The sequence below is a fragment of the Tiliqua scincoides genome, chromosome 1 (genome assembly GCF_035046505.1).
Source record: "Tiliqua scincoides isolate rTilSci1 chromosome 1, rTilSci1.hap2, whole genome shotgun sequence".
NCBI lineage: Eukaryota > Metazoa > Chordata > Lepidosauria > Squamata > Scincidae > Tiliqua > Tiliqua scincoides.
In genome coordinates, this window is record NC_089821.1 from 98,942,876 (window position 1) to 98,956,931 (window position 14,056).

A 14,056-nucleotide genomic window follows, 5' to 3' on the forward strand; every position below is an offset into this window, starting at 1 on the left:
AAATACCATCTAACAAGCAACACCAAAAGCAATTTGGCATTACATGACAGACTTGGGCTCATACACTATCACTTTTCCTCTCCCTCTTTGCACTGTGTACCACTTACAGCACAATCCTAACAATGAGTTAGGAGGGTCACAAATGTGCCATAAAGCACGTCTGCGACTCCTCAGGAGCAAGCCGCACCAGTGCACACTGGTGCACTGGCACACGGAGGCTGAATCCAGTCTCCGTGGTGGCTTGGGGGGCAAGTCTTGCATCAGCCAAGCTTGGCCAGCACAAGGCTCTGGGGTTGGTGGGGAGAAAGCGGGGAGGAAGTGTTCCAGGGCAGGGGGAGGGCAGACAGGCAGGGAGCGGGAGGTGGGCTGGGATCTGGCCGTTATGCCACATCCCGACCCCCCCTTCCCAAGCAGCGCAGAGCGGCTTCAAGTCACTCCGCTCTCCTCTGTCTTGTGTCACTTCCTGAGGTGGTGCAAATCCGAGGAGACCCATAGGGGCTACAATAGTTTACCCAGGGATAAGGGGAAGAGTTTCCCCTTACCTTCAGCTGAGCTACTTTGCAGCCCTATCTCATGCTGGATACAGTGCAAGCCTCCAGGCTTGCCTGTTCCAATACAAGATAGGATTTAGCCCTTAAAGATTTGCAACAAGCCATCATTTGCTGTTACATCTGAACTAGCAAATGATGGTTTGTACTCGCCCTCCAAACCACAGCTGTAAGCCACAATTTGATCTTGATTTCCAGATAAGCATGAAAGCTCACAGGTTCTGATGTAATCGCAAACTACGGTAAGCAGCAACCAGAAACTAACTGGTTCAGCAATAATGTACCTCTTACTATCAGCTGCAGGATAACCGTGTGAAGAGACACATATGCCCTGATCCAGCAGGGTTTTTCTTATGTTCATAACTAAACAATCAGAACACTCTTTGGGAGATGAGAAAACGGAGTGCAAGAACACAGGTTGTGCACCCGCACTCAAATTCGTAATCCATATAGTGAGAAACTATAATTTGGTATTGCCTCAGTTCACACAGCATATGAATACATGGTTTAGTACGATTATCATGAAACTGATTATCATGAAACATTATCAAATGTTCCTCCCTCCCTTGAATACAAGAGTAGGATGTTTTCTACTTCTATTGGCAATTTGGAACAACTGGTATTCAATCTTAGTTTCCTCTCGTTACCTCTTCACAAACTGTAGTTAGATTATACTATAGGATTTGCTGAGGATGGGCACCGTGACAAATTCCTGCTTGTTGCCTAAACCAGGGATCTCCAAACTTTTCAGTCTATTTTACACATTTTTGTGGGCAAAAAAAAACAAAAAACAGTTTTATAAATGAATGAATACTGTCACTTCTGGGGCACTGGCAGTAACACCCCCCTCCCAAGGGGGGATCCTGTGGGTCTTGGGCCTGGCTTGCCTCTGACAGGGAGCACACCCCTGGGTGCCAGCCTATGAGGCCTCAGACTTGCCCATGAGGAGGGAGTTACAGCACCCATGTTCTCCTCCCTGGTGTTGCCAGTCTGACCTGGGTCACAGGAGGGTGCCTATTAATGCCACAGACTCCCCTCCTTGCCATTCATGGTTCTGTCCATCATCATGGACCCTCAGATTTTTATGGGTCTCCCTGGCACCATCCAATCCCACTGCTTCTTCTTCAGGAGGACCTAAAGGCAGGGCTGATCCCCTCCGCCCCTTTCCTCTCTGGTGGTCAGTGGCAGGGGTCTCCCCCAGGGTCTCCCAGCGTTCACCTGTTCCCGGGGCATGCGCACTGCGGCCGGCGGAGTTGTCAGAGGCCGCGTCTCTGCAATGGCTGCATCCAAGCTGTGTCTCCATGATGGTCACGCGTCAGTGGCATAGCTAGGTCATTTGACACCCGGAGCCCATAAATTTTTGTCACCCCACATGACAATTAATTAACATTTTTATACCACCCTTCCTCTAAGCAGCTCAGGGTGGTGTACATGGTTGCTCCCCTTATTTTGTCCTCACAACAACCCTGTGAGGTAAGCGAGACTGAGAGATTGTAATAGTCATGACATGAAATTAATAATAATAATGGCCAGAAAATAAATGCAGTGAATATTTCCCCATAAGCAATGGATGAAATTCTGCATCAAATGGTATATAAAATGATGGTATTATTCCTAAAAGCTACAAATTCCAGAATTTTGGTCACTAGGGTGTCATCTCCCCCCCCCCAAAGGATGTCTCATTGGCCTGTTTTGAGTTAAGGTAGTGGTTCTCAAACTTTTAACACTAGGATCCACTTTTTAGAATGGCAATCTGTCTGGGACCCACCAGTAGTGATGTCATGGCTGGAAGTGACATCATTAAGCAAAATAAAATTATAAATAATTAAAGAAAAACAAATAAATAAGGGGATGCCAGCCCTGTTTCACCAAGTGAATTTTCACTGTAGTCTGCCTGCAATAACACCCCCCCCCCCACAAAAAAATCAGTGAGATTTCAGCCCTCCCCAGTGCCCAGTTCAGTATAAATTCTTATATTTCAAACATATCACTATCAGGACCCACCTAACTTTACAAGTCTAAAAACAAATAAAAATTCACCTTATCAGCTCAAGCCTCTTTCTTTTGGGGGGGGGGGCTGCCTTCTGGAGTATTTGTTGAGCTCCACTTTCATCAGATTGGGACAATGCAGCTAGCCTTGCATTCCCCTTTGCCAGACCTGACCAGTAGCCAAGGCACATTTGCTTTCTCGTGAGTAAATTCGACCGTGTGGCTTACTTTCGCTTTCCATAGGGCTCAATACATTTGTCTGCTTGGAAGGAGGGATTTCCTTCTTGGGTGTTTTCTGGGGGCTTCTTTCATTGAATGGGAACCAATGTGGTGTCGTTGGATTCCTCTCAGCTTGTCCTTTCCAACAAACTAAGGCAAGTTCACCCACTCACGAGTAAACACACGATATGGCTCAGTTTCACTTTCCATAGGGCTCCAAGCATTTTTTTATTTCTAGTTTTTTGGCCATAACCTTTGGAGGAAATGAGATATTTCACTCTGGTTTTTTCCATTGCATTCTGCTGGAAATTCTGCATCCAACAATATATGGCATGATGGTGTTATTCCTAATTTCCATGATGTTCGGTCATTTGCGGTGTCACCCCGTGGCTGATACCTGGGGCGGATCACCCTTCCACCCCTTGCTAGCTACGCCACTGCCACACGTTGTTCACCCTCCCCACCCCAAAGGGGCTGAGCAGAGGGTGAGTGGCTGACCCCACTGGCTGCACAAACTGGCAGGAAGTGGGCTCCGAAGCTGTCTGCCGCACCTTCCCTGCAGGGGTCACTCCTCGGCCCCAACTCCCCAGCCCCACAAGGTAAGTCAGGGTGCAGGGTGGGAAGCAAACCCCAAACATGTTTTAAACTGAATTTTTTCATTTGATAACCAACAAGATATGATTCAGGACAAAAGAGAAATGTGACAATTACAAAGAAACAATGCCATGCTTAAATAGAAAAATGATATATAAAGGAGTAAAGATGTCAAATATAACAAATGCTCTCACAAAAAAAGTTGCTGGGGGCCAGATTAAAATCTTGTGGCAGGCCTGATGGCCCCCAGGCCATAGTTTGGAGACCCCTGTTCTAAACCATCAACACTAGTAAGTTTGTTCCCCTTGTGTGTGAAGGGGAGGGGAATGTGAACAAAAAGGAATCTTGCAATAGTCACACTAAACTATTATTAGACCAGGATTTCATGTAATGTCTGAATGGGGTCAAAGTGTGTGACCTGATTCTCTAGCTCCAGGACATTTCTTACAACTCAGTTATCAAATAATGGAATGAAAGATCCTCCTGTCTGCTGCTTATAGGAATACATAGTCCATGCTGAAGTGGAGAAATTAGGCTGCATTGCCTTGATAGGCAGTTCACCTCTTGTCTTCAGTCTCCTTTCCCATATTTCAAGATCATGGGCTTGAGAGTATCTCTCTGTTGTCGTGCCCAGAACAGTGAAAATACAAGTCTTCATACTGAGAGTTTGGTGCAAGTTCCTGCAAACAATTAATTATTTGCAGCAATTTACCACCATTTTAACATGATCTAAACCAGGATATGCATGAACATTACTGCAGGAGGTCTGGTCTAGAGGGTAGAGCCTCCGTCTGCCTGAAGATAACATCCACAAGGTCGCCAGTTCGAGGCCACCGGCACCGTGCGACCTTGGAGCAGCTGACAAGCTGAAGCCGAGCAATTCCATCTGCTCTGAACGTGGGAGGATGGAGGCCAGAATGTGAAGCCAGATCGGAATGAAACACCTTGCATGTAGTCGTTCTTGAAAGAAAGAACCTTCTTTGAAATTGAAAAAATCCCTATTTAATAAGGGATTTAATAAAGCCTGCCTATGTAAACCGCCTTGAATAAAGTCTTGAATAAAGACCAAGAAAGGCGGTATATAAATACCTGTTATTATTATTATTAGTAGTAGTAGTAGTAGTAAGTTCACCCAGTATTTCTGTATTAGATTTCACGATAAATCACTAATGTAAATTCAGCCATCTTGACACAGTAATAGAACACTGAAGTAGAAACCGGCAAAGCCTTTCAAAACTACAGCACTTTGAAGGATCAAACAAAAAACAAAGATTAAAGAATTCACCTTGGGGAAGATACAAACACCAAAAGGGAGATAAAAATCAAGAAACCAAGTATTGTCTCTTAATGTGAAGAAGGCTGAAGCAGCAGTCATTTCTCATCACTTTTTTGCTGTGGCTAAGACTGAAGAAGAGAATTCAAGTACCTGTAACAGCATTCCAGCACAAGCAGTCTGCAGCAAAGGAAGTAGCAAAAGCATTCCATGTAGTGAAATCCTGTCCTCACTCCCTAGTGCAGGGGTGTCAACATAAGGTCCGGGGGCCAGATGCGGCCCCCGGAAGCTTTTTATCTGGCCCTCAGGCTCTCAGCTATTGAGTAGTGCTGAGGTGTTACTGCTGAAATAGCAGCCCACATGAAAATTGGGTTCTCCCATACCTTGAAATATAATCAAGATTTGCATATTTTCTCTTCTGTCATTTGCAGTTAATGAGAACAAAGAGCTGATTTCTGGCCATCAGCTGCTTAATGATGTCACTCTCTAGTTAATGATGTCACTTCCAGCCTTCAGCAGGCATCCTGAATGCTAAATTCGGCCCTCTATATGGAACGCGTTTGACACCCCTGTCCTAGTGTGTCTAGGATGTGCCTTTCTACTTTCCAGAAGAGAGTCATGGGAAATGTCTTCCAGAGGCTTTTATTTTAAATGTGTTCCTAAACTTTCTTATTCTTTATTCCAATTTTTGACTTAGATGTAGTTTCAGCAGTAGTCCGCTGGTAAGCACACAGAACAGAGGATGAATCCTAGTGTACTGGTCAATTTCTTTAGAGTGTAATATTTAAAATATTTATTCTCTTTGTATGGGCTGCTTTTTAAAGCTGGACAATGTTCAACATGAATGCAACAAGAAAAATGGCATAGAATTGTAATGTCTTAATAATATTTTCCTTATCACAAAATTTGGGATTACTTAGTGTTGTTTTACAGATATGCCAGTCATCCACATAACTTCCAAGACTTTTTTTCCATATTCATGCTCAGCACAAGCGCAAATAAAGAGAAAGGGAAGAACTTTGGAAGATCAAGAACAGCCTGTTCCTGTTTGCCTGCCAAAGGCACTGATGACAAAAGAGATATGAATAAGAGGTAGAGTTGGAGATCAAATATTAGAAGGAATTATTTAAAATAGCAGGTTAACTCACCAGAAAATGGCTGTGAAGAAAAGTCACAGCAGGTGACGCCGAGATCATGGGCTTTTTCATTACACAAGCACCTCATTTTGTCATCCCAAACAGTTAAATCTCCACACGATGATCCAGTCACAAAGAAGCGTCCATTAGGAGCAAACGCACAGGCTACCAAAGAGCCATCTTTAACGCTGCCAGATCTGAAAGAACAAAGAAACTTGACTGTGAAAATGAAATACCCTGATCAAATTACAAGATTGCTAAAATAAGGTAATAAATTAAATCAATTTTAAATGAAGATATTTAGAAGCAAATTAATGCAATACAAAAATGTAAGGATAAAAAAACTGAATATTCTCAAGCAGTGCCTGTTCTCAAGTAGCATCGAGGCAGCAAACAGTTGTGTGAGGACAGATGAGCTGAAATTAAAGCTGGACAAGATTGGGGGGGGGGTTTCTCCCAGGTGGTTCTCCCAGACCAGCTAATGAGGGTTTGGTGAATTATCCCATTCTTGATGAGGCTGCAGTCTGCTTGAAGGCTCATGTCTGCAGTTTGGATGACTAAGGGGCCTGGCTTCATCCTTGGAGATCCACTATGGCCTGCACTGTACTCACCCACCTTTGGTTGGTGTACCAGCTGTACCCTTTTTCAGACAGCCAGAATTACTCATACTGTTGTTACCTCTTGATTAAACTGCTGTAACACACTCTACACAGGGCTTCCTCCGCAGACTACTTAGAAACTTCAGCTAGTATAGGATGCAGTGGCAATGGTTTTCACATATGTGAGGCTTTACAAGCATTTTACATCTCTGTCAATTTGTTTTCTGGTATAATTCAAAGTGATGGTTAATGTGAGGGCCAAGGTATCTGAAGGACTGCCTTCTTCCACAGAAATCTGCCCATCCTGGAAAATATTGTAGCAATGGTCTCTTGCGGGTTCTGATGCTGTTGGTAGTTCAACTAGCACTGTCCTGTGAGAGGACCTTCTCAGTGGTTGCTCTTCACTAGGGAACACCTAGTTGACCCCTCCCCATAAGTCTTTCACCAACTGTTGAAGTTCTAGCAAATATCAATAACATTCTGCCTGTTCACCTTCTAGAGACACTGATGACAAACAGGATATGATTCACATAAATATAGGGGGAAGAAAGAGGATCATTCTTCAATATTCCAATTGCATTGTGAAATCAGACTTGTATGTCACCTACATGAACTTACTATTCCAAAATGTAGAACTGCCGGGAAATTAAAAATAAAGAATTATACAGACCTACAAAAACACACTTTTTTATCTGCCAAGGATGTTTAGGATACTTTTGGGGTGCTGAATCCAAAAGTGGCATTGGTTTTGTCCAATTGGCTATAGTTTTGTGGCTACCTTAAAGGTCGATTCAAGCAGCTTCCTCATGAAAGCTGCTTGAATCGACCTATAAGGTGGTAAAACTGTACCCCCAAAACTGGAGCCAATCAGACAAAACAGACGCTACTTTTTGATTTAGCACTACAACTATAGACAAAATAGGTCTCACTTTTATGACAGCAAAATGTGTGCTTGGCCTGGTGTTATTAAAAATCTAGGCTGTGTCCCCCAAACACCAACTGTCTCTAAGGAAGAAGAGGAAAAGAAAAAAACATGTAGAAGAATACTGTAATCTGCTCTGATCTCATGGGATACAAATCAAAATAATGGTTATTGTTGTGAAACATCCTGGTGGTCCCTATGAGAGCAGAAGGGTGGGATAAACGTTTCTTAAATATTTTACAGAACTCATCATTGGCTTTTTCTTATTAAAGCTGTTATACGACCAATCCTGTTGTGATGCTGCTGTACTGGCACTAGCTGGTATAAACATACAGTAAAGCAAGTTTACAACAACTTAGCAACTTGTGACTAGGCAGCACTGGCGGAAAGGCCTGAACCATCCTGCTGGTGCTGAATCCAGCCCAACAGACACTGGGACACATAGTTGCTGTGCCAGGTAGCAGAGGAGTAAAAAGAAGGCAAGGAGGGGTGTTTCAGGATTGGAGAGGGATGGGCAGTTCAGGTTTGGGAGGGGGTCAGCAAAGGAAAACTCTGCCATATCCTAACCCATGCCCCAGGCCTGAAAGCCCTACAGGGGGCTTCTTGGACTTGCACCAGTGATTTCGCTGGCGGAGATCTGAGTAGCCCCATTGGACAGGTTGCGTTTTGACACAGGGTAAGGGAACTAATGTTTCCTTACCCTGAGGAGACCTCTGGCCTGCCCAGTTTCTGCGCTGGATACAGTATAGGCCACATGGCCTACTGTGCCAGCAATAAATAGAATTGGGCAGCCCATAACACTATGCATGTCAGAATATACTTTCCTGTAGTTTTATAAACAAGTTACAACACAGCACTTAAAAATTTTATGCCATATTTAGGAATTTAATTTAAATTTTGTTTTTCAAGTTCTGGCTTTAGTAACTAAAAAGCCACAAAAATCTCCCACAAAGAACTCCCAAACATGTTGCCGTATGTACTTGGCTATCTTAAGAATTCACAAATGTGCAAACACCACAACAGGATATTTCTTATTGTAAAAGATTTATCTTTATGGAAAAGTTATTGTTTAGAAAAGACTTGACATAGATGACTCAAAGTTTCACTATTTTTTATTGTCAACAGAAATAGAAATTACTTCATCCTAACTACTGTAAATGAAGATCTAATGGATCCTTTCAAGGTAATAACAAGAGAGAAGTGTATCTAATAATTCTTACTAACATGACATGTGTAACATCATTCCACTTATCTGAACCTGTAACACTCACCGGTATACTTTTAAGGACTGAACATTCCAAATATTTACACTTCCATCTGTTGCTCCTGAAACCAAGGATGTGGAATCAGGGGAAAATCGACATATTCGTACAGGGCTTCTACAGGGATGCTCTAGAACAGCCAGTTTAAGACCATTTTGTGTATTCCATAGCACAGTGTTACCATCTGTAGAACATGAAGCTAAAATGTGTCCTGAAGAAGAGAAGCAGCAGCAGTGAACAGCATAAGTATGGCCTTTCAGTGGTGAATAAGCAAGTTCTTCAAAACTGCTCAAAGTATACAGACGGACAGTTTTGTCCAAAGAACATGTAGCCAAGTAGGAAGAAGAAAAGGCACAATAGTTGACATCATCTTTGTGATGGGCTAACGTGTGAATTAACTTCACCATTTCATTTGATCATATAAAGCCACCTGTAATGAAGGAAGAGAAGTTATAATGGCTCATAAAATGTCTAGGTTACTACTTTTTTAACCTGACACAAACGTGTAATCAGTATCCCCTTATTCACCATCTTTTTATCAAGTTCTTCAAAATATACATCTAATTACAATAAATCAGTGCCACAGGTAAACAGCAGAGGGACTAAAACTCACAAGAATGAAATATCCTACATCCAGGCACTGGATATATCAACCTGAGCCAGAAGACATGTTTTAAAATTCTGCAGACCTGCTAACAGTTGATTGTATGAATGTGAAAGCCAATAAAGTTATGGTTGCAGGTTCTAACAATCTCAACAGTTAAATTAAATGACAGCTTTCCCACTATCACCTTTCTCCACAGCCAATCCTTAGTGAGTTAAAATTCCTCTCCTTCCTACTCAACCATTCATGATTCACAAACACAGAGAGACATAAAACATATACACATACATATGGCCTTTGTTCTCACTATATAGTGTACCTCTTATTATACTCTAATCAGGCAGCCCTTGGTATTTTGTTGAGCCTATTAAAGAAGTCTTGCTGAAGCAATTAAAATTATACACACATTTTTTTCCAGAGGAAACGCTTACTCTCAACTGATATTTATTCACCATCCATTCCACATGCACTAGGTTTGCACTGTAGCTGTCAAGTGTAATTTAGTTGACACAGGATCAACAGGTAAACAGGAATACTGGATCAGACAACTCTGATCATGATTGATCATGACATCTGGATCGATGTCAACTCTGATCCAGTTAAACTAGACTGACTAAGCCCCACTGAAAATATGTCTATTATGGCTAACACATTCCTTTGTTTCTGTTTACAAACCGAATCTACGCACTGCTAATTTTAGCCGGAACTATAGCCTTCATATGTCATGTGACAATGGTACAAAGTACAAGCCTAGCAGCCTGATCCTGTGTGTGTTTACTTGGAAGTCAGTCCTATTGACTGCAATAAGTCTCATTCCCAAGTATGCATGAGAGGGAGGAAGTGGTAATAAACTCAGGAAGTTTTACTTTGCAGTTCAACATGCTTAGACATTGCACAACATACCATTTAAGCAGGAAGCCCAGGCATACCTACCAGGGATTACATCCTATTGAAATTGGCGGGATTTATTTCCAAGTAAAGACACAGAGGGGCTGCACTGTTTAAATCTCTTGATCTCAGCTTTTCAGGTTGGTTGGTTAAAATTTGTCTGCAACTTGTGATTTAAGCTGTTTTTGCCCAACTTTCATATATGCAACAGGAACCAAATGTGTACACCTGTGGGCCGGACAGAAATGGGTTAATTATTTCTTAAAGCACAGAAATGGTACTTACTGTATTCAGTAGAGTTACCAGATACAAAAGGGAGACTACAGAGTGCCTATACCTTTAACCATTGTATAGAAGAGGGACTTTTGGCAGGTGAAGCTTTTTAAACCCTTCCAAGTTAATATAAGAGCCCCACCAGATGAGGCCATGGGTCCATCCAGACCAGCCTCCTGTATTGCAGTGGCCCACCAGATGCCTCAGGGAGCACCCAAGACAACAAGATCCCTGCATCCTGTTGCCACTCCCTTACATCTAGCATTCTGAGGTAAACTACTTCTAAAACCAGGAGGTTGCACATACCAATCACGGCTTGTAACCCACGATGGACTTAACCTCGAGAAATTTGCCAAATCCCTTTAAAAACATCCAGGGTCAGGTGCCATCACCACATCCAGTGGCAAGGAGTTCACAGACAAATCACACACTGGATAAAAAAAATTTCCTTTGGTCTGTCCTAACTCTCCCAACGCTCAACTGTAGTAAATGCCCCCTTGGTTCTGGTGTTGTGTGGGAGGGGAAAAAAAGAAACACCCTTCCAAACACTCTCTCCATCCCAAGACACACAGGTCAGGTGCCATTGCCACATCCAGTGGCAAGGAGTTCCACACACTAATTATGCACTGGGTAAAAATCTTCTCTTGTCTGTCCCAACTCTCCCTTGTAGTGGATGCCCTGCTGGTTCTGGTGTTGTGTGAGAGGGAAAAAGAACACCCCTCCATCCACTCTCTCCATCCCAAGGCACGCAGGCCAGGTGCCATCAAAACATCCAGTGGCAAGGAGTTTCACAGACTAATTACACGCTGGGTAAAGAAGTATCTTCGCTTGTCTGTCCCAACCCTCCCAACACTCAAGTGTAGTGGATGCCCCACTGGTGTTGACAGTTGCACCTGTCCCAGCTCCATCTTCTATAGGTATAGAAGGTATAGGTGTGGGTTAAAGGCACAGGCACTCTGTGTGCGTCCTTGTGTATCTGGTCACCCTACTGAAGTCAGAGCAGGGGTAACTAGACAAATGTGCTGCTGCTGACACGGAGAGACACCAGCCCAGCAGCAGCTGCCCACAAGCAGCCACTGACTGGACTCCAGGTGGAGAGACCGACGGCGCTGCTCAATGCCTAGCCCCCCCCCTTGAGGTCGTTGAGAGAGACCCCCTCCCGTTCCAAAGAAGATCAACTGCCCTCACAGACTGAGGGGCGACGCCCACGAGCGCGCGCTCTAACTGCCCTGAAGAGCCATGCTGACGTCACCAGCGTTCCCCCTCCCTCCCCCATACTCCACAGCTCAACGGACAGTAGAGATGGGGGTCGTCCCTCCGACCCCACCCTTCCCCAAGGCTTACCGCTTTCTGCGCCTGCGCTCGCGTCTCCTGTTCCACAGCGCGAGACGAGAAGTTCCCTCAGCAAGTCACGTGATACGTTTCCTCTCCCCTATCTCTCTCTCTCCCCCCCCACCTGAGGGAAGCAAGCAGCCCGAGCGAGGCTGGCCTGACCTCACCTGCGGCCCACGTGACCAGCACCGCCACGAAGAGTTGCGTGGGAGTGGTGACGTCACCGCCACCAGGTTGTTTGGCTGGGCCTACGCAAGGTGGCGCCGTTCCAGCCTGGGCGCGCGCTCTCTGCTAACCAGCTTTCATTGCCTGCAGCTGCTGGGCGCTGTGACCGCTGCCTAGGTTAGGAAGTGCTCAGGATAAGAGCTCAGTACTATGCGTGCCTACTCAGAAGTAAGCGCCGTTACAGTCAATGGGGCTTACTTCCAGGAAAGTGTGGATAGGATTGCAGCCTTAGAGCCCTGTCCTATGCGTGTCTACTCAGAAGTAAGCCCCTTTACAATCAATGGGGCTTACTCCCAGGAAAGTGTGGATAGGATTGCAGCCTTAGAGCCCAGTCCTATGCCTGTCTACTCAGAAGTAAGCCCCATTATAGTCAGTAGGGCTTACTCCCAGGAAAAAGTGACTTGGACTGCGATAGGGAGAGGAGTGATGGCTGTCTCGGACAATGGCCAAGGCCAAACATCTAGCTGGAGAAAATATGAAGGTTGTTGGAGTCTCTCCCTGCACTTGTTTGGGAACAAGGCTGCTAGCCTGTACAGTCCGCACCTGAGGGGGAGTAAGCCCCATTCAACTCAATGGAACTAGCTTCTGAATAAACAAACGTGTAAGATGGTGCTGTGAGCATCCATGAACATAATGGGATTCACTTCTGAGGAAGCGTGTGGATCAGGACGCATATCTGTCATAAGAACATAAGAAGAGCCCTGCTGGATCAGGCCAAAGTCCCATAATGCATTGAAAACCATGCCTTCACAATTGTCCCTACGGAATCAGAGAATCTCATTGGGATGTGCCTTTCAGTCTTTAAACTGGTTTTCAGTGCTGGTGCCAGCCAGGGAAAAGGCCTGCACTGCACCTCTATGTTGCCCCCATAGTACAGTGTAGAGATGGTGCAGTGGATTCTACGCCTGTTACTAAGGATTCAGGGGTTGGCCTGGCCAGGTGGGCCTTCAGGAAATACCAAACATGGTTGACCTCTGGCCTGATGCAGCAGAGTTTTTCTTTTGTTCTTATGACCCCTGCTGGTTTTCTGTAGTAGTTCTCCAGATACTTTATAAGCTTTAAACTTTGCAACATTCCTACAATATAGATTATTTGCGCAAAACAAATAATAAGCAGACTGGCTTATATAGTAGACTTACTATTTAACAGGGACGGGAACTCCAGTCAGTGATTCAAACTAGTTGTGAAAATGCTTGTTTTTCGGTGACTCGTTGACTCATGAATTGCACGTGTGTGAGACTGAAAAACACTCAAGTCTGGGACACCCTGACTTTGTACTCATCCCCACTTGTGCAGACTCAAGCCTACTTGTGTCTGGATGTGCTTGCTTACTGTTTTTGCGATGTGAAAATCCTCGTGGGACTAGCATTCATACCGGGCGAGCAGCAGGGAAGTTCCATCCAGGAGGCAGGGAAAGGTTAATGTTTGCTTTTGCAGAGGGCGGGAGGGGGGAGGCAGGACTGAGTGTCTGATAGGAATGAAGGAAGGGACAAATGAGCATTTGCACAGGAGGAGGAGCCCAAGGTGGTTTTTGTCTTATGATTGGCTGCAGAACCCCAGGGAGGCAGTTTGTAGGGATCACGCTTTCCAACACTTGGCATGGCTCCCTTGTTACTTGGGGAAGGGGAGGAAGTCTCATTGAATGACCGGCTACAGTGGGACTACTTCTGAGTAGAGCTGCCAAGGTCATCCTGGTAATCCTTACAGTTGCTGCATTTGACCGTCCTTCCTCTTGCCACTTCTGTCCCCATGCTCTTACAGCCTTCCCACCCCCTCCCACTCTCTTTACAAATGGGACAGGGCAGCAGGGAAGTCTTTAAAGGGAACACTCAGAGAGAGAGCCTAGCAGCAGCCTCATTTTTCCATGTCGGGCTTTTTAAGAAGGGGTGACTTGAGTCCTTAGAGTCACAAAGGGGTAACTCAGCAACTCAGAAAGTGCCCCCATTATGACTTTTTTGAGTTGAGTGGGGGGGGGGGGCGGTGACTGCAGACTCAACTTAAGTCGAGTCAATCTAGTACATTGGTTCTCACACTTTTTTGCACTGGGACCCACTTTTTAGAATGACAATCTGTCAGGACCAACCAGGAGTTATGTCATTAACCTGGAAGTGATACCATGGCCTGAAGTTATATCATCAAGCAGAAAATTCCTCCCATACAACAAAATCAAATCAATCAAACTAAATCAATCA

General features: G+C 44.6%; 1 protein-coding gene across 3 annotated transcripts in view; it reads right to left on the bottom strand.

Annotated features, from left to right (window-relative positions):
- The window catches only part of WDSUB1 (WD repeat, sterile alpha motif and U-box domain containing 1), a 43,820-nt gene extending 32,094 nt beyond the window's left edge, over positions 1 to 11,726 (bottom strand). Inside the window, exons 1-4 of one of the 3 annotated variants that reach the window (XM_066612036.1) lie at positions 11,652 to 11,708; positions 10,080 to 10,262; positions 8,552 to 8,972; positions 5,772 to 5,956 (exon numbers count right to left, since the gene is read on the bottom strand). In XM_066612036.1, coding sequence (XP_066468133.1) covers positions 5,772 to 5,956; positions 8,552 to 8,949 — 583 coding nt within the window. In that variant the 5' untranslated portion in view covers positions 8,950 to 8,972; positions 10,080 to 10,262; positions 11,652 to 11,708. Of the gene's footprint in view, positions 1 to 5,771; positions 5,957 to 8,551; positions 8,973 to 10,079; positions 10,518 to 11,651 lie in introns of those variants that run through there. The other 2 variants (XM_066612038.1, XM_066612037.1) reach the window with 2 other exon arrangements.
- Positions 11,727 to 14,056: the final 2,330 nt, after the last annotated feature.